Source organism: Phasianus colchicus, chromosome 4 (genome assembly GCF_987193195.1).
Source record: "Phasianus colchicus chromosome 4, bPhaCol1.hap1.1, whole genome shotgun sequence".
Classification (NCBI taxonomy): domain Eukaryota; kingdom Metazoa; phylum Chordata; class Aves; order Galliformes; family Phasianidae; genus Phasianus; species Phasianus colchicus.
The window spans coordinates 19,277,060-19,300,314 of NC_143439.1; the positions used below are offsets into that span (position 1 = coordinate 19,277,060).

General features: G+C 43.0%; 1 protein-coding gene across 1 annotated transcript; it reads right to left on the reverse strand.

The window, feature by feature from the left end:
* Positions 1-18,524: 18,524 nt before the first annotated feature.
* On the reverse strand, positions 18,525-21,795 carry LOC149918103 (uncharacterized). Its single transcript, XM_090138822.1, has one exon. The coding sequence runs from the start codon at positions 21,367-21,369 to the stop codon at positions 19,873-19,875; it is 1,497 nt and encodes a 498-aa protein (XP_089994948.1). The 5' UTR covers positions 21,370-21,795; the 3' UTR covers positions 18,525-19,872.
* Positions 21,796-23,255: the final 1,460 nt, after the last annotated feature.

Here is a 23,255-nt window from a genome sequence, read left to right on the forward strand (position 1 = left end):
AGTGTCGTAGACTGGCGAATTCTCAAAGGCACAGGAAGGAAAGCAAGCCCATGTGCAAGCACATACTGGGTACCAAAAGAGAGAAATAAAATGCTGGCAGAGGGACGTACTGCTTCTGTTAATTCTCAGCCACAATACATTTCTTTGAACAGCAGTAGGTATGTCTTTCAGAAATGCCTCATTTAAATCTGAATCCAACCTTGTGTGCTGCTCCAATACAAACAGCAGGAATAGATCTTTAAATGAGGAAAGAGAGCAAGAAGCCGTGCGAATGTACTAGGAGCCAACTGAAACAGGGCACAGAGGAAGAAGTCCTGTGGTCCATTGTCTCTCTGGAGTCTATCCCCCCCCCCCCCCCCCTTAAAAATCACATTATCTTTCCTTGTCAGATATGTGGCATGTGTCACAATGATGATATTCATTTATATCAATGTAACCTTTCACAACATGGACCTGTGCAAATTACTTTACAAGAAACTGTAGTTCATTTCCATTTCAGTGGAGCTTGTTAAACAAGCAAAATTATTTTGTAGCAAAGGGAAAAACAATTTAGTGGAATGCACTCCAAGCATAGAAAGTACATAACATCATATTTGGGTTGAAACTTTTTCTGTCAGAAATGTCATAACCCCGTAAGAAAGAGAATTAAAATCCCGTTATTTTAATTTACATCTAGCCACGAGATAAGTAAAGTTATCATTGAAATTCTAATTAAATAGGATGATTGACTAAGGTAGGACATCAAAGAAGAGAAGTGAATATGATAAGTCAAAGTCTTATTAATTAGTCCGCGTGGAAGAAATTCCAGGGACGTCAAGCTGAGGCTGCTGCAAGGAGAAAAAAAGCAGACAAGAAAATGTGTGTTTCTTTGAAGTTAGGAACTGAGATAGTGATGGAGGTAATTGTGTCTGACTGGATCCAGTAATGAAGAGCCGTAAATCAGACCTAGGAATCGGAGGAAAGATTCCAGTAACGAATGTGGCTGCCCCCCTGCTGCGAAGAAACAGAATGCAGAGCTGACTAATTGACCCAGTCTATCTCCCAGTAGCTCTCTGTTATTATTTATTAATTTTTAATTTCTGAATTATTTACGTTCTGGGAAATTATTTTTGACAGCCTGTTAGGCGTGCCAAAGTTAATGGAGGATGAAAGGACCGGTACTAGAATTAGCAGGGATGTAGTCACAGGCTACTGAATTTAATGATTTTGGAAGGGAAAATTGATTTCACACAGCGTGTCACTTTATACTACTTTAGGGATACACCAGCTATTTGATTAATTGAGGAATAACCAACTCAAAGTATATTTGAAGTGTAAATGAATCACAGTGCTCAGCTGTTTATTTTTCCCCTTTTCTGATGAGAACACTGAGTTTGCTTAAAGTTGCTGATTAAAACCAATACAGGTAGGCCCCATGCACACACCTGCTTATTTTCCCTCGCCTTAGAAAAAAATATCTCGCCATCTGGAGGAGACGTGTAATCCTCCATTCCACTTGGGATGGAGCTGGTCCTTCCCACACAAAGCCTAATTAAACAGGCTTTGTGCACACTCCCTTCCCCCTGCAGAAGTCTCTTTAGGAGGAGCACAGCACCCAGCCTGTGGGCAGAGCACGTGCTGAGACGTGAATTCTCCATGAATTCTCGCAGCTGCATTTCATCTCGTCCCTGAGGTGAGGGAGCGGTCCCTGGCCCACCACATTTCCCCCGTAGGTCCTCCTGGTGCAGCGGTGTTATGCTGGTCCGCCCATCCATCGTACAGAGCCGTGATAAAATAAAGGGACTCTGGGTAGCTCTTCTGTGCTGTGTTTCATCCTCAGTGCCAAATGCAAGCTAAATCATGTCTGCTGCTCACGTCTAAGCCTTCTGGCCCTCCCGGGCATCAAGGGCATGAAGGCAACCTTTTCCCAGAAATGCGTATAATGCCACAGGCAGTTCACATCTCCAGGAAGATTCATACTGGAAATGTCTCCCGAGTTACTCGAGATGAGAGCATCTCTGCTCCTTCCCGTGAACGGCAGCTGCTTGAAGCAAGCCGTGCAGCTGCCTTTCTCCTGCGCTGCACAGAGGATGTGCGTTTGGTGCCTGAAACGGGGATCAAAGTGGCAAAGCGCCTCTCTGGCACGGCTTCCTATGGCGGGCTTGGAAAAGGACAATTAAGGGCAGCGCAGTCAGTCACTGGACACTGGTTACCTTAATTTTGGGTGTCTGTAATGGAGTGTCTTCTTGTGGCCTTACAAGACCTCCCAAATGCATATGCAAGCTAGTTACCTAAGTGCTAGTCCCAATGGGCCTAAGTCCAATTTTCTCAGCTTAAAAATGAGAGAAACTTATGTTACTATCTAAAAAAATCTCAAGGCTTGCGTGGAGAGAAATATTCTATTATTTGCAGAAGTAAACACCAAATACAACGAGTTGTTACTACTTTTCACAAAGCTGTCCACCACAAGAAATGACTCAAAGCCATCTGCTATAAATTTAAACGATCCCCAACACGAGGTGAAAAGGATAGAGTCTAGACTCCATTTCTAGTCCACTGAACAATGAAACTGCTCTGAATGTGTGGGGACCAAACTATTGAGTGAGAGGTGAAACGTCTAAGGTGGCATTCTGGATATTTTGCTGTGACTTTGCCCCTTAAAATACAAAGAATTCACATGGAAAATACTGACCGTATTGAGGTGAGAGGAGAGGTAAGGAATAATGAAAAGTCAGCCATGCATCAGTGTATCCTTAAAATATATATCTGTGTTTGTGATTTAAAGATAGATGAAGAGGTACAGGAAGGTTTGGTGCAGAGGTTCTATAAGAGGTTTACAATTCATTTAAACGCTTTTCCGAGGTTATTTCTCTGAGCACTTCAAGAGCACCAGGAACATTCCTTTGAGATGTATTACTCACAGGAACACGTAGGCTAGCCTAGTTCTTCTGTTACCTTTTGGATTATACCAGTGGCAATTAACTCTGCAAGAAGGATCAGCTAAAACAGGGTGTTAGGGGAGACGCGTGACCTGTGGCCTATGCTCTTGGGATTGCTACTTGATCATTTGTCAGCACGGGCAGACTAGACTGTCTCCTAGAACAAAAGCCTGAATCTCCTGATGGAAATGATGCAGCATGCTCTGCTGTGGTGTATTGAAATGAATCCACTACGGAGCTGGATTCTCCCTGTTTCAATATTAAAACAAAGGGGGTATGCTTTCAGTGCAGCACCCTGGGAATTCAGCTCATAAGTCCAATTAACGGCAACTAATTCCCCATACTGCATATTTACCCCTAAGATTTGGCTAGATGTAATAAGTCATGCATTTTGCATTTAAGCTTCTAATGCCCAGAGGATAACAAAAATCTATCCTGATCACTTTTTATTTTCATCATGTGAAGGGAGAAGAAAGCATCCTCCCTTCCCCCTTCTGTTAAGCATATACATACTATATCTACTATATACACCACATCTATGAAAAAAACTGTCTCCTGCCTTCTCCCCATTGCTCTATATCCTTCTTCTTCATAAATGCCTTCTTTAAGAAGGTGAGAAGGTAACAGAACCCCTTTGGATGCATCTTCTGTATAGATTAATGCACCCTGAGGCCTTATTCACCCTGTTACAATGATCTACTGCTAACTCACTGAACCAAGATTACAGTCCTTTAATCTGTAAGGCTGTGTTGCCTGCAGTGTATGGTCCCCACACACTGGTTTTCACTACAGGAGCTATCAAGGTAGTGCCCCGCTGCGACAATGAACATATTTTAAAAGCTATAACTCTAACTTACTGTAAATGGTAATGACCGTGCCATAGCACGCTAAAGATTAGGCAAATGCTTGCAATGATTGGAATGATCTTCTGGAACTCAATTTTGCTTACCATTTAAACTAGATCTGAACCAAACCCTCTAATGATAAAAGCCCAGCATGCTACTCCACATGGTAAATGCGAAGGGGTGAGGAAAGAGAGAGAGAGAGAGAGAGAGAGAGACCATATGCGTGCATAAGGCTGTGGATATTCTTAGCTAGGCACAGTCTAATTGCATCTTAACAATTAGGAACACACTGAAATATCTAGCTAGATGTCTGGATACCCATTTATTGGTGGTTAACAGAAAAAAATAAGGTCTATTGTTACTATATACATCTATATTTATGAAGAAGTTTTGTAATGAGGAAATAATGTCAGATAGCACAAGATCGCCATGGTTGAAAGGAACGTGGGAGAAAAAGGAAATGGTTTGAGGAGAAAACAACGGAGCATATTAAAACAGAAAGCGTGTTACACTGCTTGATAGCAGCACAAAATGTCGCGCTGTGCTAAAAGAAATGCCTGGATGAATGTTTGGTAGCTGTGCCTGCGGAGCAGCAAGTTATCTATCAGATAGAAAGCAGCCCACAAAATATTTCTGCAACACCACACTTTGCTGTGCATGGCAAAAACCCCAGAAGGTGTTATTTTTTCATAAAACTGTGGTGAACTTGGCGTACGCTCGGGATCAGACGGTCTGTTCCTTATGTGAGATTCTGAGCTGCATACTCACAGATTGGAGGCCAAGATTTTGGAGCAGCTCCTAGCTGGCTTTCCAAGTGCTTGCTCCCAAGCCAGGCTTTCTACAGGTCCAGAGAGCAGAATGACTGCACAGGAACTGAGCTCTTCTTAACATCCCAGGCTAACTGGCAACAAATGACCAAAAGTCCAATGGACTGACCCTGAAATAGGGCTTTGTGCAGAGCAGCACAGTGCTTATGCTTGTATAACTCCTTGTGGTCTAACTTCCCACTCAACGGAAAGCAGCAGCAGGCTGCAGCACTAATGATTCCTTCTCTTCTAAAGCCTCAAGACTTTATGTGCTTTGAGGAGATTGAAGATAAGCATTAAATTTTGATTAAAGGGACACTGCCAACTTATGTTAAGCTTAGAATTTAGGTTTTTCTAACAGGCAGGTGTAGGTGATTGGAGCTTGTAAATATTTATTTGCAAACAGGGCAAGGGCAAATAGCTTTGAGCTGGGAAGAAAAGGCATCAACAATTATCTTGATTAGAAACAAAAGTAACATGGTCCAGACTAGTTTTCCTGCTGAGGGAAAAATAACTGCAGATGGGAGATACCGTATCAGTTCCCAAATTTATTTCAGCCTACCAGATAGTTTTGCTGTGTGAGAAGCTCTTTTGTTTGTTTCTTTGTTTGTTTGTTAATGTATTTCTAAAAATGATACAGAGCCACACCAAAGTGCTGTTTCAGAGAACTGGCTGGGGACTGGAGAGAAAGGAAAGGCCACCACAGGCACACTTGAATGGGGACTAGGCTGCACCTGAGAAATACCTTTGCATCTGCTTTTGCTTTATAGGAATATAAATAGAAGGCCAAGATATCCTGAATTTGACATATGGTCCACACCAGCTGAGTGTCTAATTACTTTCTATGATCACAGAGATTTCCTGTAACTCAGTTTGCCTATGACAGAAGCCAGATCTGAACCAAATTTTCCAGGGAAAGGGCCTGAACTACAGCACCTTCTGTGACTTTAAGGTACACTAGCCCTATGTAGAAATAGGGCTACACAGAATAGTTCATTCTCGGAGAATGACAAGAATGTGAACCTAGATCTTCATCTGATAAAAAACAGCTCCCTATATAGAGCTATGCTGATTTATAATAGCTGAGGGTCTGACCCCATGTCCAAACAAACACTAGCTGCACTCCCTCAAATCTTCTGCTGCAAACCTGTAGCTCAATTTAATCTTGGCTATGCAAAAAACTGGGTTTCTGCTGCAGGTTCCTCTACTACCTCTGTAATATTCATTCAAACAAGACTTTCAAGGGAACAAGACAAAGAAATCAAAGAGAAAAGCAACATTGGCTGTGATTTTGTTGTTCCCAGAGCACAAAAGAGCAAAGCAGACTCAGATAACCAGCCCTGTGGCTTCAGATGCATTCTGAGTGCAAGGGTTGTGCCTCCTCCCAAGGGGAGGTGTGTGCAGCACTGAGAGGTGCTTGTCAAAGCTGTAGCATTAAGTATATATTATCAGTATAAGGAAGAATGAAATAAGGCCATGCTACTGCATCAGAGATGATAGAGCTCAGAAGAGCTCTGGAACACAAATTGAAAACTACTTGTTAAACAAGGTTAATTTGTTCATCTTCCACTGTATAAGATGGCTTCAAACACTTCTAAACTAGGTCATTTGACTGCTCAGGAAATACATGGTGCTAGGCAGCTGTCTTCAGCAACAAGTTTATTGGAGAGTTTGATTGCATCCCAAAAGCATGCTAGATATTTCTGACCATATCAAAGAAAACTCAACTATATTATCAAGGCACACTAATGAGGCGGTTTGTTTAATTGAAATACTTTAAGTTTCCATGTAGTACAGCATGAAAAAATCATTATTTTCATTAGATGAGCTACTCGTTAGCTGAAAATCTAAGTTACAAAATATCACAGTGTGAGATAATAAATACATTGTAAAATGCATTAAATCCAGGTTATTAAAAGGAGTTTCTATTTAAAATATATAGCCCTGTACTTTGAGCATATCTCCAGCGTTAGGAATCAGGTCTGGTTCTTTGGAAAATACAGCCCAACCCAAAGGACCTCGTTGCCCTCTCATTGAAATTGCTGTCAAAACTCCAACCTTTATAACTTGGATAAATGACTTGATTATTCCGTGTCATGATTCCGTCGTAGGAATTTTTGCTCACAGGAGATAAAAGTTTTGGGACTTGCCCAAAGGGCCTGATCTTGGCCTTGAATTCATCACTGCACAGTCCTACTCCACAAGGCAAGGTCAGCTGGAGCACGGTCCCTGGACCATGTCCAGTTGGGTTTGGAGTATCACCGAGTATGGAGACTCCTCGGTCTCTCCATTACAGTGTTTGACCACAGTTTATTTTTCCACCATCACCTTTTCTATTCAGAGCCTAGTGTGGGTATTTTGTCTTCAATTCTCTTATCAGTGGCTCCTTCCTACCTTAGTGCTACACCCATGCCAAGAGATCCTTCTCTCATCTCACTTGTGCTGCCTCCCTTTCCCCCCTTGCTGAGGGATTAGCCCACAAAGCCCTGTGAAGGTGTGCTGATGGCACCGCTCTGCCATTAATCTAACTTGCACAGGTCACCATGGTTGTGTGGAAATACCCGCGAGGTTGTGCAGTAACTGCTTAGTTCTTAAGGAGCTCTGGGCGTATGTTCAGGTTGCCTCCTTGTGTTGGCAGTCGACAGTGTTGACACATCTTCAGAGCGATCGCTCTCCCTGCTAGCCACAGCCAAGTCATCAGTGCTGGACGCTGCCACCGAGCACACGTGGGCATGGGAGGAGGAGATGCAGAAGGTCTGTGAAGATAGCCCCGCGGCCAGCAAGCCAGGCGGAGGTTCAGAGCACGCAGATTACAGATGGTGCAGTAATCTCACAACTGGCCAAATTCGGAGCCTAAGCAATATTTATATGGAGATGAGCATATATGACAGGCTGCCAATGCACCAGCAAAGTGGGCCAGTACTGAGGAGCGGGCACGTTGCCCCCGCACAGCCACCTGCTGAGATCCTTCACGCCAGAAATGCAAGTAATCCCAGGGAGGCAGAATGCCTGGGGGGGATCAAGTCCATAGTCAAAACCAAAAGAACAAAAGCAAAACCCCAACCAAGCCCACACCACCTCTTCATACACCACTGCTGCTAACCTGCTGGCTACATGCTCTGGAGGTTGGAGGATAAGAGATGAGAGCTGCACCCCACGCTACTGCCCCACTTCTCCTTTATGAAAAAAGAATTTTCAATATATTTCTCAGAGTTGCACAGCTTTGAATTATCTTTTGATCCTCTCATTTCGTGTGGGTTTTGTAAAACATTTTAGAACCCTTTCTTATTTTTTTTTCTTTTCTTTTCTTTTTTTTTTACTGGAGTCAACAGGGATGTGGCTGGCAGATTAGTATCACTGTTAGCTCTCTTTAATAGGGCTTTTCTTATCCCATTTAAGTAGAATAAAGAAGCTTCATTTGTTAGCTTAAAAAAATCAAGACTTTAATTCTTGATCATTGTTCCCAAGAGAACCCACTTGGAGTTCTCTCATCATCACTGATCATGTTGGAATTTATTTGTTTGCTATTCAATTTCATTTGCTTTCATAATTTCGGAGCACTAACAGGCTTTCCAGCCCCACTGAAACAGAGGATGGGGCTTGTTTCTGTGTCATGTGAAGTCCCTGTAGCAATGAAAACTGCTACATAGCATTTTGCTATACTCTCCCCTCCATAAAACCTGCATTTAAAATGAATTAAAATTAACCTGCAAACAATTTTAATCACAGTAACAACTATTTCAAATGGCTCTTTCTTCTTATGCATTATTTATTTGTTGTGAAGAGAAAGTCAATCAACTGCTCAGATTTCAGACCAGAGAGAGGTTTAATCTTGGATCAGTGTAGGACTCTTCCTGGTTTCTAACCTTCTGTAGATGACCACCTGGATCAACTGTTATTATAATAACCATGGCATGAAGCTTGCTTATGTTAAAAACTTACTCCTATGTTTTATAAGTGGTATTTTTCTTCTTGAAAGACCCCTAGGATGAGTTGCAAGGGGACTTATCGTAGAGCCCAAGTCTGTAAGAAACTTCTCAATAGGCATGCAATCCACACTGACCCTTTTTCCTGCTGCTTTTGCCTATCATCTCCTAAACACAGTGAGTAGATGCCCAAGTGGGCTTTATATAAGTGAAATCTTGCTAGATTTGCTCTGTGAGTGCTCCTTGAGTGCTATCCAAACTGTTACCCATGGCATAGACATAATACTGTTGTGATAAGTTGATCAAGAATAAGCCACTCTTGAACCCTGCCCAGTGAAAGCAACACAAAGCCTACCTACTGGCTGACGTTTTTGTTCTCTGAGGTTCTTGTCATTTTCTATATGTCAGCCTCAGTTTCCAGAAAGGGTCTGAGTAAAAGAGCGAAGCCCCAGAGCAGTCTATCTGCTCAGCCTCTGCTGCTTTCCAGCTTAGCAGGCTGTACCCAGAGTGGTCACCTGTGTTTCCAGGCTTCTCCTAAGTGTTTCATGTAAAAGGCTCCTGTGCCTCAAAGAAGTCATGAGGAACAATTTTGGGGACATTAGAGATATTTACCCAGCAGAAACAATACAAAATAGATGTTCCTTCAACCACAGCTTGCAGAGAGAAGGAGATGCTCTGCTGAAGACTCAAAGCATGAGCGCAGCCAGCAAGTAGTCCTTTGCCACACAAAGACAAACCATGCACACTGCTCCACTTTTGTACAGGCGATACCAACCAAATGCCCCAGATTTTCCTTGCTCAAGGTCTGCAGCCAGATCTTGTGGTTTCCCTTTGGAGAGCTGGACTGTGGGAAGAGAGCTCCCTGCACCTTTCCAGGGTACTGGAACAGCTGTAATTTGGAACACAGAATACTTTTTCACCCCAAGCAGTTTCCAATTAATGTGCAGATGGAAACCACATAGATGGTCTGTGGGAGAGAATCCCTTCTTGGCAAAAGACTGCCTATTGCTTTCATGAAATGCCATAAGAGCTCTAATAGCAGCGTGTATTCTTTTCTAAAATCCCAACCCCTCCCATCCAGGGAGCTCAGATTTGAACTGACGGGTGAATGCTGCTGGAATGTAAACCTGTCATTTCATGGAACTCACGATTCAGAAGATACCCGTGAAGATCCTACTTTTGTAAAAATTACCTGATTTTCTATACAAGGGATGAAAAATCAAATTTTGCAGAGGGGAGCTTGTCACAGTTTTGCTGTCAAGTGTAAGAGAGAACTTAAAAACAGCATGGGGCACCTATGAAAATAGGAGCAACATGAGGAAAGACCAGGAAATCTCTCCTTCTCTCTCATTAGGAATCATCAGTCAGAATAGGTGGTGTTTTCTTGGAAATTTATTTTCAAACCTTCTCAGCTGTAACCCAAACACATCCTTTTTTTCATCCTTACCCTCCATGATGAAGACGTTACAGTGGGAAATATCTGTTTTAAAAAAATTTAGGTCATGCAGCTTAGCAGCGTAAAATCCACATTGTCCCTGCGTAGATTAAACACATCTTTGAACAGAAAAAAAATTTATTCTGAAAGCACAAGAGGAGCCAGGACAATTCTAGTTTTAGGCACCTTGGATGTAAACATTTTAGACTATTTTTTTCTTCCAATTTCTCTGTCTGTAAAATATAAACAAATTCAGTCTTTGCTTGTCCACTGTGATTTTTGAGATAATTACCTGCAAGTAATTATTTTGCAAATAATTACTTTGAAAGCCTTCAGGGATCTTCAGATGATAAATGATAGAAAAATACAGGATACAGTATCTTTTCTATCCTTTTTTTTCTCTTAGCATCAGTATAACTTGTGACATTCCTTCATTTTTCCACAAATATTGCCAAAGGAGGAATGACATTGCCATGGAATCACTTTGCCAGAGAGAGTTTTTAAAGTCAAGAGGAAGATTTTCTTCTGCATTCTTTTTTATGAAATTAGTGCATTGTCATTCCAATTTTGAATGTGATTGGTGTAGCTAATTGCTATTTCATCCATTGAAATCAGAGATGATTAGGTGAGGGCTGAAAGTAAAGAGCCTTTGGCATATTGTATGTACAGGAAAGGTTCCACATGACCTCATCCTGTCCCAGAACTATTTAACAGGTTGGTTAATAATCGGGTTATTAATATAATAGGTTTTCTCTGTGTATTTTCAAGGGATTGGATGGTTAATCCGTGACCATTTTGCATTCATGTATACAACCTGCCAATAATGGATACAGTAATATGTCAAAAAGCATACCTGTTAAGCTTTGCAAATGAAAATGCTTTCTGAACTGCACATACGGGCTAAAAAAGCTATGATTTTCACGAGGCTAAACCTCTAAGTCAGCACAATTGTATTGCGTTGGGAATAACTGCAGATGGATCCATCCTCAATAGAGGGCAGTAGAGGATGATAATGTAACTGTTGATCTATTCACTTTGTTGTGTTCAGACCAATTCTCTAATATCATTTAACGGGCTTTAAAATGTACCCTTTTATCTTGAAAAAGGAGGAAGCAAGAACGTCAGCCATCTGGGAGACACACTGCCAACACCCAGATGTCAGCATCCTCCTGCACCATTTACTCAATCAACGCAAGATGAATTTGTGCTGAGTGGGTGAGCGAGAGAGTGAAAGCATGGGAAGGAGGATAGTATGTGTTTTCCTGGAAGGGGAAGGTCGCTAGTCCTGTGCCTTCACAATGGAGAAATCCTGACATTCCTTCATGGCTGTGACCATTTGCAGTGGAGCTCACCTCAGTATTATTGTTGAGTTTTCATTACCTATTAAATTGCGGCAGCCCTGGGAAACAGCATTAAATACTTTCTGTGAAAACAAATGAAAAGGCAGAAACTTCTCCATGCGTGTGTAAGTGTAAGCCTTCTGCCAGAAACCACAGCACAGTTCAGCCATCTAGAGGTTTCACTTAAAGCTCGTGCACTGTGCTGGCATCAGCCTCAGCTCTCAAAGCCAAATACTGCAGCTGGGCATTGGGAAGAGGCCATGCTGCCCCTCACAAGCTCAAGGGAGTCTTGGCAGCAGCAGCCACTGGCCTGCCCCCAGGCTAGGAAGGAGGACTGCTGTGTGAAAAGCTGAGACAAGGCTAGGAAAGGCAGCCAGACCAGCTAAGGGGGAGCTGGGTTTCAAGGGTTTGGGGCGTAGCCAGAGTGCAAAAGGATGGGGAGGAACAAACCTGTGAGCAGCTGTCTGGATGTACTGGAGCTTAGACCTAGGCATAAAGACCATGCTGGAGATCGTGCCTTCTGCTTGAATGCACAGGCTCCTCAGTGGTGTGGCACTGATGCAAATTACTCCTCTCCTTTACTCCCTGCTTGCTGCAATGGCTTCATGCTACAAACCACCAATCCTTCACTTATTCATAAGAAGTAAGATTTTTTTTTCTTTATCTCACTCAGGCCTGTACAACTTTCCTATGAGCAAAATATATGAGAACTTGAATAAAACTATTAAAATGCTTCTAGTGGTTTAGGAGATGTCAACTAAATGAATGAGGTTTTCTGCTGCTTCTTGTTCTCATACAGACCAGAAAACAGCTTCTCTATTAGCCAACGCTGTTACCTCAGCATAGGCTGTGTTTTCAAGTTTATCTTCCTAATATTGGCTGAGAAATGCAGCAGGTCTACTCAAGTTGACAATAAAAGCAAGAGTCTGCTCAAAGAAAAGGACCAGGAGGAAATGCCTGTTGTGAATTTGGATGAGGGAGTTCAAAGAATTTGAGGTCTCAAAGGGAGAGTCTTTTTGTTCCAGAACATGTTCTGCAGAAGGCACAAATGTTGTATCTGAACTAAGTTTAGAGGTAGATTATGAAGGGCCCTTGGAAGACAGAGAAGGAGAGGGAAAAGGTTGCTTCAAAGGAATAAGAAACAGGATGTCCATACATAAGAGTTTCTAGGGGGATCCAGCTGCAATATAAGATGGGGTAGGGGGAGAGTGAGTCCTAGTCCCCAAACTCTCTCACAGCTGGGCATTTTTCCAATGAAAAGCAAACAAGCAAACAAACAAAACAAAGAGAAAGGCAGAGCCACCATTTGGTGAAGATTTCTGAACAGGTATCTGCCCACATCAGCCAGATTCTGGCCCTTCTCTTGCATAAGATCCTTACATGGGTGGCACTTAAAAAAAAAAAAAAAAAAAAACACAATCCTCTTCTAAATAGCTTGCTCTTATGTAAATGCCAGTGTCAAGATGGTCAGAAGGTTCTCTAGGGAGAAAAGCAAGACACTGCTGCCTTCCCACTCCCCAGTGGCTGACTTTTCTGCCTCATAGTTAGTCTGCTGCTGCTGCTGTTCAAAGCTGGAAAATTCCCACTGGTGATATAAGTACACTTGGGTCCTGAGGTTGAGAGCTGATTTCTGCAGATGTATCAGCGCAGCCAGCTCAATAGCACATTTTCCCGGGAGGTGATAAGACTGGTTGGGACAGTAAATAATTAGCTTTTCTGCCTTTGGCTATAGAAATGATTATGAATTTTTAAGCAATGAGAATGATTGAAGCCATTTCTGTTTGCTTTCTTTTAGTTGTGTTGCAAAGTTTAGCTTCAAGAAGGAAAATACCCTCAGAGGAGGTTGATAGACAGGTGGGAAAATACAAAGATGCCAAGAGATCAGAAGTAAGTCAGCGAGCATTAAAAGCTGGGGGAGAAAGTCTTGTTAGAAGGGGGTGGCTTTCATAACAAAGGAATATCTTTCTTGTTCAGTCCTTCCTTCATCTGATAACAGGCTATTCCCTAAGAAAGTTGGCTCCTGGGAAGTTAATGTCAGGCAGGAGTAGAACATGAAAGTTCATTTTTTGGCAGAAGTTGCTTTCTCTTTAATTTATTTATTTTTGTAAATTTATCCTAATCTTCTTTTTAATTAACAGGATGCTGAAAGATACCGTACAGAGGAGTTGTCTTTGTTAAGACACAGATAGGATTTAATCTCAGAAGTATACTGCCTTCCCCATTGCCTGCTCGAGGCTACCCTGGTATGCCTCTACGTCTGAAGGCAGTTCTGCCTCCAGGACACTTGTCCTCTCTGGTAGTCTGGCAGTAAGGCATCCCCCGATGCCAGTGTGGCATTGGCTCTCATCAACTTGGCACAGCAACCTGGAAGTATTTCAGGTTTTGCACACAATGGTTCATGCTAACTTTGTGTCTTGCCTCGTAAACTGAAATCAATATTGATAATAATAAATACACTAGTAATTAATTATAAATAAATTAGAATTCCCTGGAAAGTGTTTGTAAGATAAGACATGATGGAAGGACATTTTCTGAAGGTTCCCAGACTACCTCCCATATTGCCTAGATATACCAGCCTTGCAGTTTTTTCAGTGCTTTTAAAACCCTGTCTCAAGTATCCATTTTTTTCAGCTGCTCCTCCACTTTGTCTTCGATCCACCACCTGCCTGTGCCAGAAGACACCCTTCCTGAGCTCAAGCACAATCACTGTGCTGTAGCTACAGCAAATACCTTATTCTTTCTGCTGTTTCCAATGGAACTGCAAATCAGACCGCTCAATGGCTGTTGACACATGCTGAGAAGCCTGATATCATGGCACAAGACAAATGTGCATTGAAAACTTCCTCAAGGTGGCAGTGAGGGCCCAGAACAATTGGCCTAATGTGATGGCTGTTAAAATGTGCAACAGTGTTCTTCCCTCATGACACCACGAGCCATATTCCTTGCTGGAAAGACTGGAATTAGATGTGATGGAAAGTTGGGAATTTCTACCAAACCACTGGAAGAAGCTGAATGAGGCTCCTTCAAGTACTTCTTCAAGTAGCAAGAAGGAGACAAATTCCAATGTCAGTAAAACATCCAGAGGAAGAAACTGACCTCCCTAGCTCTTCCCAAAGTGTAACTTAAAGTGTCTTTTCTGCAAATTACATTGATTTATTTTTGTCCTTCTCTTAGTGGCCATGGAGAACAAATGGTGACTGTCCTCTTTAAAGCGATTGTTTACATATTGAAAAACTCATACTTTTCCCTCTAGTCTTTCTTCTATAGACTAAACAAACTTGGTTCCTTCAACATTTCCTCATCACTCATGTTTTATAAACCTTTTATCATTCCTGTAGCTTTCTTCTGGCCAATCTCCAATTTGTATACATCCTCAATTCTGCTGGGCCATGTTTGGTCATGGCTGACAATCTGTCCCAAGGAAAAATGTCACACTTCTGGCTGAGATGTTAGAGGTCTGTTTCCAGATTCTGCATATTTCCATGGTAAGCATTTTACATATCCATAAGCATTTCGGCTTCTGTTAGTACCACTAAATATATAAAATAAATAAAAACAAAACAAAACCAAAACTAAATCAAGGATTCCTGAAGGTTACATGTCAATTTTGCACTTCAGTGGCTGTCATCTTTACAAAATGTTTACATATGTTCGTTCATGATTTCTCTGCATAGCATCATGACTACTGAGGCAACCAGGGGTGTTGTAGCTAGCAACTCTTGTAGAAGAGCCTCTTACAAGGTGGTGTAATTAAAGGGAACATTCAAAGCATTTCAAATAACCAAAAAAACTAAGCAGCCCCCAAATACAGGCAGAATCAAAGAGCCTGGTGTAGAAATAAACCCAGTGATCTTGCAGGCATGAACAATCAACTCAAAGAGATTAAATGCCAACTGAGGGAAATGGGGGAAGAATTAATGGCACCAACAGTAGAATAACAAACACATTCAGGAGATTTCAAAAAGTGAATAACTGAGCTAGCAAATTATATGTGTTTTGTAAGTGTTTGGACTAAGGAGAAGTCTGTGTGGTTGGGATGTCCTGACTTGGTTTAATTCACCACCACGGAAGTCAACAGGAGTTTCCTTCTTGATATCAGTTGTGGCTACCAGCAAGCACGTGTAATTTTGAACGATCCCACATTCACTGTCAAATGAGGAGCACTCCTGTTTTCTCATTAAACTTGAAAATGGGTTTGTGCACTAAAATGTTCATCTGCTTTGTATGTTAGGTCAGCTGGTCCCAACAAAACTCATCACATCAATATCCTTAAGCCATGATAACTGCTATCACAAAGGCTACAGCTTTTCTGTGTATGTTGTTTACTCAAGGGGTATACTCAACTCAGGAGCAGTCTTGTATCCAAAGATTTATTTTCCTTCTGTGAGCTGACTGAGGTTGCACAAAGTACTCAGCAATATATGGAGCCTGCTGCTGCTCATCTCTAGTCACAGCTCTCTGTCAAACACGCTCCTTGGCTTCAATTACAACACAAATTCGTGGCTTCTCCATCTGTTCACAGGGCTAAGCAGCAGCTCTATCACCCATACGTTGGCTCTCTCTATGTTTGCAATAACTTTAGGAGAAAAGCAGAAACTTCACAGTCTGCATGATAAAGCCCTTTTAAATGGTAGAACTGGAACCAACTCATCCTAAGGGTGAGACTAGCAAAACAAAACCACACACACACACACACACACACAAAAAAAAAAGATGCCATTAATTTAGCAGACTTTTAGCCTGATGTTTGTTTAACCAGTGTGGATGACAGCAAAATTCCCCCCACAGTCCGTTTTAAACACCTCAACTAAGAAAATAATCTTGAGTGCAGTAAAGAGCATGTTGATATCCCAGGGGAATAGAGAAAGTGCAACAACAGAGCTCCTTATACAGAAGGGGGAGCGTTAAGCATATTTAAGCCAAACATTTTTTTCCCTTTCCTTTGGGATAGAACTATTTCCCATAGAAACTAAGGCTGTGCCCCTACATGTGTAGCCTGGGGAGAGATACTTTGATGTGAAAGAGAATCCTGGTAAAGTACCGGATGCAGAAGCCAATGTGGAAATAGGAGGGACTTCCAGAAGCAGGAAAAAGCATTGTCCCAGAGGGGCTTCCATCACCCCCCCAGGTCGTCACTGAGACTGTCTGGTGAGTTTCCTCCTGACAGCCACTTTGCTGCAGGGAAAGCCTTGTATTAGTCATGGGGCAAAAGTTATAAACTTTTCCCTTGCTTTAGGCAGCTGACAAAGTGAAAATGTGAGGTTTTATGGCACAATCTGGATATAAAAACTAAAGCGATTTTCTCATGAATTATGAAGCAAACTCTGCTATCAAGAGCACCACGAAAAACTTGGAGGCACCATAGATATTCCAGCAAATCAGAAGTGCCACAAATTGGATTTCATCTAGGGAAAATGAGAGAGTAATTTATCTTGGCAAGCTTTTAGGAAGAATACAGAAAAAAAAAGAATGTGAGTATTAGCATGAAATTCTTAGGAGTGCATAGAATTCATATGCTTCATGATGGGATGCAGGGAACCTGCACACAGAGTGCTGATGATTTGCATTCAATTTTGTTCTTCCATTGGTAGGATAGTCTCAAAGGGAGGGACTCATCACTGTGTAAACATTTGCGTGGTATTCCAGGACTGACAATCCATGCTGAGCCTATTTTGGAAAAGAATCTGCAGTGCTCTTTCTGTCTTGTTCTATCAAAGCGCCTAACATTACCTCCTCCTTTTGTCACCTCTCATTGAGTCTGTGCTGGCTGCTACCCTAGACTCAAGCAGTGAGCTTACACAGATCATGGCTAGTGCCATCACATCAAGTAGCAGAATTTCTGCTTGTGATTTATGAGTGGGTTCTGGTCACATGGAGAGTATGTTCAGCAGCAGCAAAGGAAAGTATGAATCATGATAACTTGTTATTGTACATTAAGTCCATCTCCACATCCTGTCCTCCAGCTTTTCATCAAGGTTTCCATGGGTGCTGGTTCTGAAACAGCCAATAAACAAATGAATTTGATCAGAACAAATGAAATATCTTTTGATCAGAATGACTTATCAAGGTAAATGTCTCTGTATTGGTAATGGGTGAGTTTTGTCTCTGTCAGTATTCCAGCATGAGGCTCCTGGATAATAAATTTATGTCATCATTTCTTTGTACGCTCTGGGTTGCGATGACATATCAAGTAGGATACTCTGCAACAGAGGGTTTGACCTACTATGAAGTCTCAACTGTGAAGGTCTAACATATCCACCCAGAGTAAAATCTGATACCACTTTTTGAACACAGAACAATTTATGTCTTGACTTACTTAAATGTATGCATTGAATTATATCTTTGCTGTCTAGAGGGAACTGCCTATCTGTGATCTCTGAGATTATTGATTCAGGTATATTTATTAGTACGTTAGCACTTAATGCCTACCTCACATTATTAAGTACATTCTGTGTCTTCAGCATCTTGTACTGACTGGCTACTAAATACCCTAGATGCTCTGCTTACTGTTCTTAAAGATAAGCAGAATATAGGAGCTCTAAGCACCAACATCTCTGTCTGAAGACAAGGAGCTAGAGGAAGTCAGGACCCCTAAAAATCCCTGGATGTCCGGTTAGCAACTCAAGGTCTTTTGAAAAAGGACCCAGAGCAGGAGAAGCTCCAAATCCTGTTAGAGGAACTTCTCCCATGCAGTGACTGGTTTCCTCTGTCTCTTTAAAGAGAGCAAGAGTACTTTGCTCTGGCACAGGGAGCCCTAAGGTATATTTAATTAATGCTCATTATGAACTCTGAGAGGAGCTTGAGACATAAACATTATTACATCTTCAAAGCCTAAGGGATCATCAGGTTTTACTCAGATCTCTTGCATGGGCAGAGATCTTACTGACTTCCAGAAAATCTAAGTAGATGGAAGAAAACCTTCAGAATTCAACCAATAATGTCACAGTCTCAGTCTTGGGCTCGACTTTGCTCTAAACTATCTATCCTACACTCATTCTTTGGGCCTCATTTATTCACTGAATTGAGCAATCGTTCAGAGGTGTTACTCCGCCGATAATGGTTCTCACACAAATGCCTGTTCACTATCAAACACTCTGGCCTTATTAATAATAACTTTAAAGGGAACAAAGAAAGAGGAGACAAGAATGTTGCCGTTCTCTCTGCAACACTCGTTTTCCACCCCATAAGGTGCTGCTTTGCCAGCGAAACCGACCCCATACCAGGTCGGGGCCAAATGCTAACACAGACCCCAAGTATAGGTGAAGCAAAATGGCGTTTATTAAAATGTAGCAGGCACTTAAATATTCTCGTCCTGCTTTGTCTACACCCCTTGCATTCACGCTGTCCTATCGTGGGACAGCACCTGGCAAGCCCTGAGCATAGGGAACCTGACCCCGTCACACACCGTGTCCTCGCTACGCCTACTACATCTCCCCCTCCCTATGCTCAGTAATATCCCGTAACAGCGCGAACGCAAACGCTACAATTGTTCCCGATACCCGTGATACTCTATACTCTATGCATTGGTCCCTAAGCTACTACATAATCCTTAGCAAGCAATTCTGAAAGCACATAATCACACACGGCAGAATAGCGGCAATACACACAATTACTAAAAGTGCTAATACTATGTCCTTAACGATCTTCGCAATCCAACTCCCGAAGTTGCCAAACGTCTTCTTGAACCCGTCTCCGATGGGGTCGTCGTCCACCTGGATCCTCTCCATATGGTCTCGCAGGGCTTTCAGCGCTTTATGGATGGATACGCTGTGGTCGCTAAGATTGAAGCAACACATTCCTTCTAGGTCTTCACATTCATGCCCCTGTGCCAGGAGCAAGAAGTCGATGGCTGCTTTGTTTTACAGCACCGCATGCCGAATGCTGTTTGTGTCTTCTAGCATCGCATTCAATACTAATGCTGTTAAATTCGCCTGCTTAACTGACCAACATGCTAGGTGTTCTATTTGAGCCAAGCTCTGTGCTGCAGCAACCCCAGAGTCGTTCAAAGATTTTAACAAACATGCCGTTTGGCTAGCTAGATCGGTGTTGTTACAGCAGCTGGAATGGTTTGTAGTGTACTTAACAAAGGCTTCTAACGTGTATTGAGAAATGCCCATTAGGCAAGTGCAAAAGAGTGAGGTAGCCGATTGCAAACTAAAGCAAAAGTTGTTTTGGCTCATCTTATTTACCTAAATAACCCGTAAATTCCCTGACAGTGACAAAAGGTGAATACCCTGACAGTGACAAAAGTGAATTCCCTGACAGTGACAAAAGTGAATACCCTGACAGTGACAAAAGTGAATACCCTGACAGTGACAAAAGTGAATACCCCCGCTCCCTGTGATAAAGCAATAACCACCACACACACTAAACATAACATTCGCCTGATAGAAAGGCATTTTCTCGTTGGCAGCAACGGTTGAGTCTTCCTCCACGCTTCTCCCGGCCTTCTTTCGGGGTTCCTGGGCTGTCTCCTTCTTCTTCGGTGTTAACAGGAGCCATACCTGCAAAACTCAGAGTCCCCCGTTACTGTTCTCTTTCTTCAGATCTGGTTTGACCTTTCTCGCCGGGATCCACATGACACTTCCCGTACTGACATGTTTTACAGCAGCATACCCTCTATTCTGGCCCTACACTGGGCCCTGATATGGCCCCACTGGCCGCACCTAAAACATGGGCCTTGAGCCCCTTGATCCACTGCCGGATAGCCGGGGTGATGATAACCAAAGCCCCCGTGCGCCATCATCACTCCAGTCACTGCGGCAGCAACCTCGCCTGCCACAGACGGATTTGACTTTTGCTTCTCTACGATATACTTGATGGCCTCACCAGGGGTGTGAAACTTTTCCGGCGCCGCTCTCAGCAAAGCACGTACATCCCCGTTCGACTTTTGATAAAGGCAGTCCAGAATAACAGGGTTATGGACCGCCCTAGGAAGGTCTGACCCTTCTACGGCTTTTATCAGCCTATTTGCAAAATCCTGAAATGACTCCGTGGGGCCCTGTGTAATTTCTGTCCACGGAGTAGATGGCTCTGCATTCCTTGCGAGCCTTCTAAACGCCTCTAAAGCGGCGTCAGATGTAGCAATTAATTCCCCAGGTCTCAGGTGAGCAACTTGTGCTTGGGCAGTTAACAGACCTGGTGCGCTACCCATCAATCTCTGAAGGTCGGAGTTATGTAATACGTTCGCTGGATCATTTTGCGCTGTAACCAATAATTGTCTGAGCCGGGCCTGCCACTCCTCCTTCCACAATGTATACTGCACCGGCTTCAAAACCATACGCATCAAATTCTCTATATCATAGGGCAAGAGAGGCCCCTGTGCGGTAAGGTTCTCGAGGGCATTCATTGTTAAGGGGGATTTCAAACCCTTTTTCTCAACTGCCTCAAGCACCCTTGTAATCCCTTTCGGGTCTAGAGGAACCCAAATTGGGCCGTCTTCTGAGGCTACAACCGGAAACGCAGCTGGATTCGCTAAGCCCTTTTCTTCTGCTGCCTCTTTAATTTTAGCCCAGTCAGTAACCGGGCCCCCCCACCGGCGCGGGCTCCCTCCCGGGTGCGGGCTCCCACACCGGCGCGCTCCGCCTACCGCCCTATCGCGTTCTTCAAGGGGCGGTTCTGGCTGTGACGTTTTGTCCAAATAAGGGCATAAAGACGGAGCAGGGTAAGGCGAGGGCGGGGCTGTCGGCTCACATGACTGACTCGGCGACTCCTTCTTCCCCGTCTCTCCGCCTCCGCTCTCCGCCGTCGCCGCTATCTTTGCCTCGCTGGATCTATAAGAAAGCAAAGACCCGCTCCCGGCAACCCCCGTCACGCTCCGGTCCTCCCCGAACCCTCCTTCTGCCTTTGCCGCTTTAAGAGCCTCAAGTATCAAGCCCCACGTTTTAAGCTCTGAGGCTTTTTGGTCGGACATGGCGCGCTGGCACAGCGCCGCAGTGAGTGAGTCCCACCGATTTGAATCGAGCACCTGTTGAGGGGAGTCCAGCTCACCCTCCTTTTCTAGCCGCGATAACACGGCCGCGATCTCCTTCTTAGAAGGAACGGTCTTACCGCAGTAAGTTTTACAAAAATATAAAAGTACCTGAATTACTTGATCCATAATTACACACGCGACCTGCCGCCACCTCACAGGTTCCACCGCAGTGTGTCTTCCGCAGGCGACCTGCCGCCACCTCACAGGTTCCACCGCCTTACGGGCACGCCGGGCAGCTACTACTCACAGGGTGAATCACGTCGGGGTCACCATTTGTTGCCGTTCTCTCTGCAACACTCGTTTTCCACCCCATAAGGTGCTGCTTTGCCAGCGAAACCGACCCCATACCAGGTCGGGGCCAAATGCTAACACAGACCCCAAGTATAGGTGAAGCAAAATGGCGTTTATTAAAATGTAGCAGGCACTTAAATATTCTCGTCCTGCTTTGTCTACACCCCTTGCATTCACGCTGTCCTATCGTGGGACAGCACCTGGCAAGCCCTGAGCATAGGGAACCTGACCCCGTCACACACCGTGTCCTCGCTACGCCTACTACACAAGAAGTAGATTTAGTTTAATAAGAATTTTCTTTCACCCAAGTTTTATGTTCTCTTCTTTTATCTTTTTATCAAGGCAACTGTATTCTGAACAGCCTCAGGGTACAATAAACAACAGAAGGTGATGCAATGGCTGCTCGTTATTGCTTGATGGGTGAATCATCCTACTAGCTGTTATCTGTATTATTGGAACAGATCACTCGAGGGTCTCACTGAATATGGCCCGTAAAGCACAACGCTGTAGTAATGTCATGATGTGACACGTCAGTCTCTCTCTTTCTAGATAAGTTTCCTTTCAATTGTGTATAGAGAAAAAATATGAGAAAGGGTGCATGTGGGATATATTAAAAATTATACCTGGGCCTTACTTCTATCAATGCTTGGTTGCTACCAACTGACCAAATTCTGCAGCCCTTGCTTGTGCCACTCATTCAGCTGGACATCTCAAGTGAATGACTGCTCTCTTTCAGGAACAGCATTGAGGCTTCTCCTACTCCACTCTACTGTTTTACACAAAATGCCACATCCTACATAGCTGTTACAGTATGTCAGGGTTCTCTTTTTTGCTGGGTTTTATGAATATTGTATTACTAAGAATGCAGTATGTTCACCGGGGATATCTGATCAATAAAAAATGCCAATGCAAACATACTCTATTGAGAGCAAAATAACTTCTTTTATCTTTCTCACCGATGTCTAGTTTACAGCAGGACTTCAATAATTAAGATACTTCAGTGTGACACTTCTGACATTGGAAGGCTAATTCTTGGTGTTAACCATACAATTTAGTGGCTACGATATGCTTTTGCTCTGAGTATTTAATTATAGTGACCTATTGTCTTTTTACATCTGGACTCCATGAAAATACTTCAGTCCTTCAGGAAGCAGGCACAGAGGCAACAAAGAAAATTTGTGACTTTAGGAAGTGCCTATGCTGAGCTGTCTCTAGTCAGCTTCTGCAAACCAGATCTTGTTTACTCTACAGTATTTTGTGGCCTTTTCTCTTTTTTTTTTTTTTTTGCAAGCCTTTTTTCCATTTCCAACACTAAAGCTTTCAGAGGATGAAGTAACAATTCCAGTAACATCAGTCAATTTAGTATTATTGCATGGCCAAATCTACCATGTAGTGCACGGCACAAATCAGACCACATAGTACTCAGAAGAGAAAGAGAAACTTTATGCTGAACTATCTATGCTGAAGGACAAAACAGGACAGCAAGGGCAGCAATAAAGTTATGCTATTACTGATAAACAAAAACCACTGTACTGTATTTACATATTCACCCTTTGCAGCAGGGGAGATATACATAACAGGAAAGGGGTCCAAAAGCTTTCATTAGAAATATTAACTCTGGAAGAATTTAGAAAGACAAACACAGTGCCTGGCAAGAATCACTTGTGGTGGCAGAGCCAGGTAGAGCAACAGCGGTGAGGCTGGAGCCATCTAAGACTGCG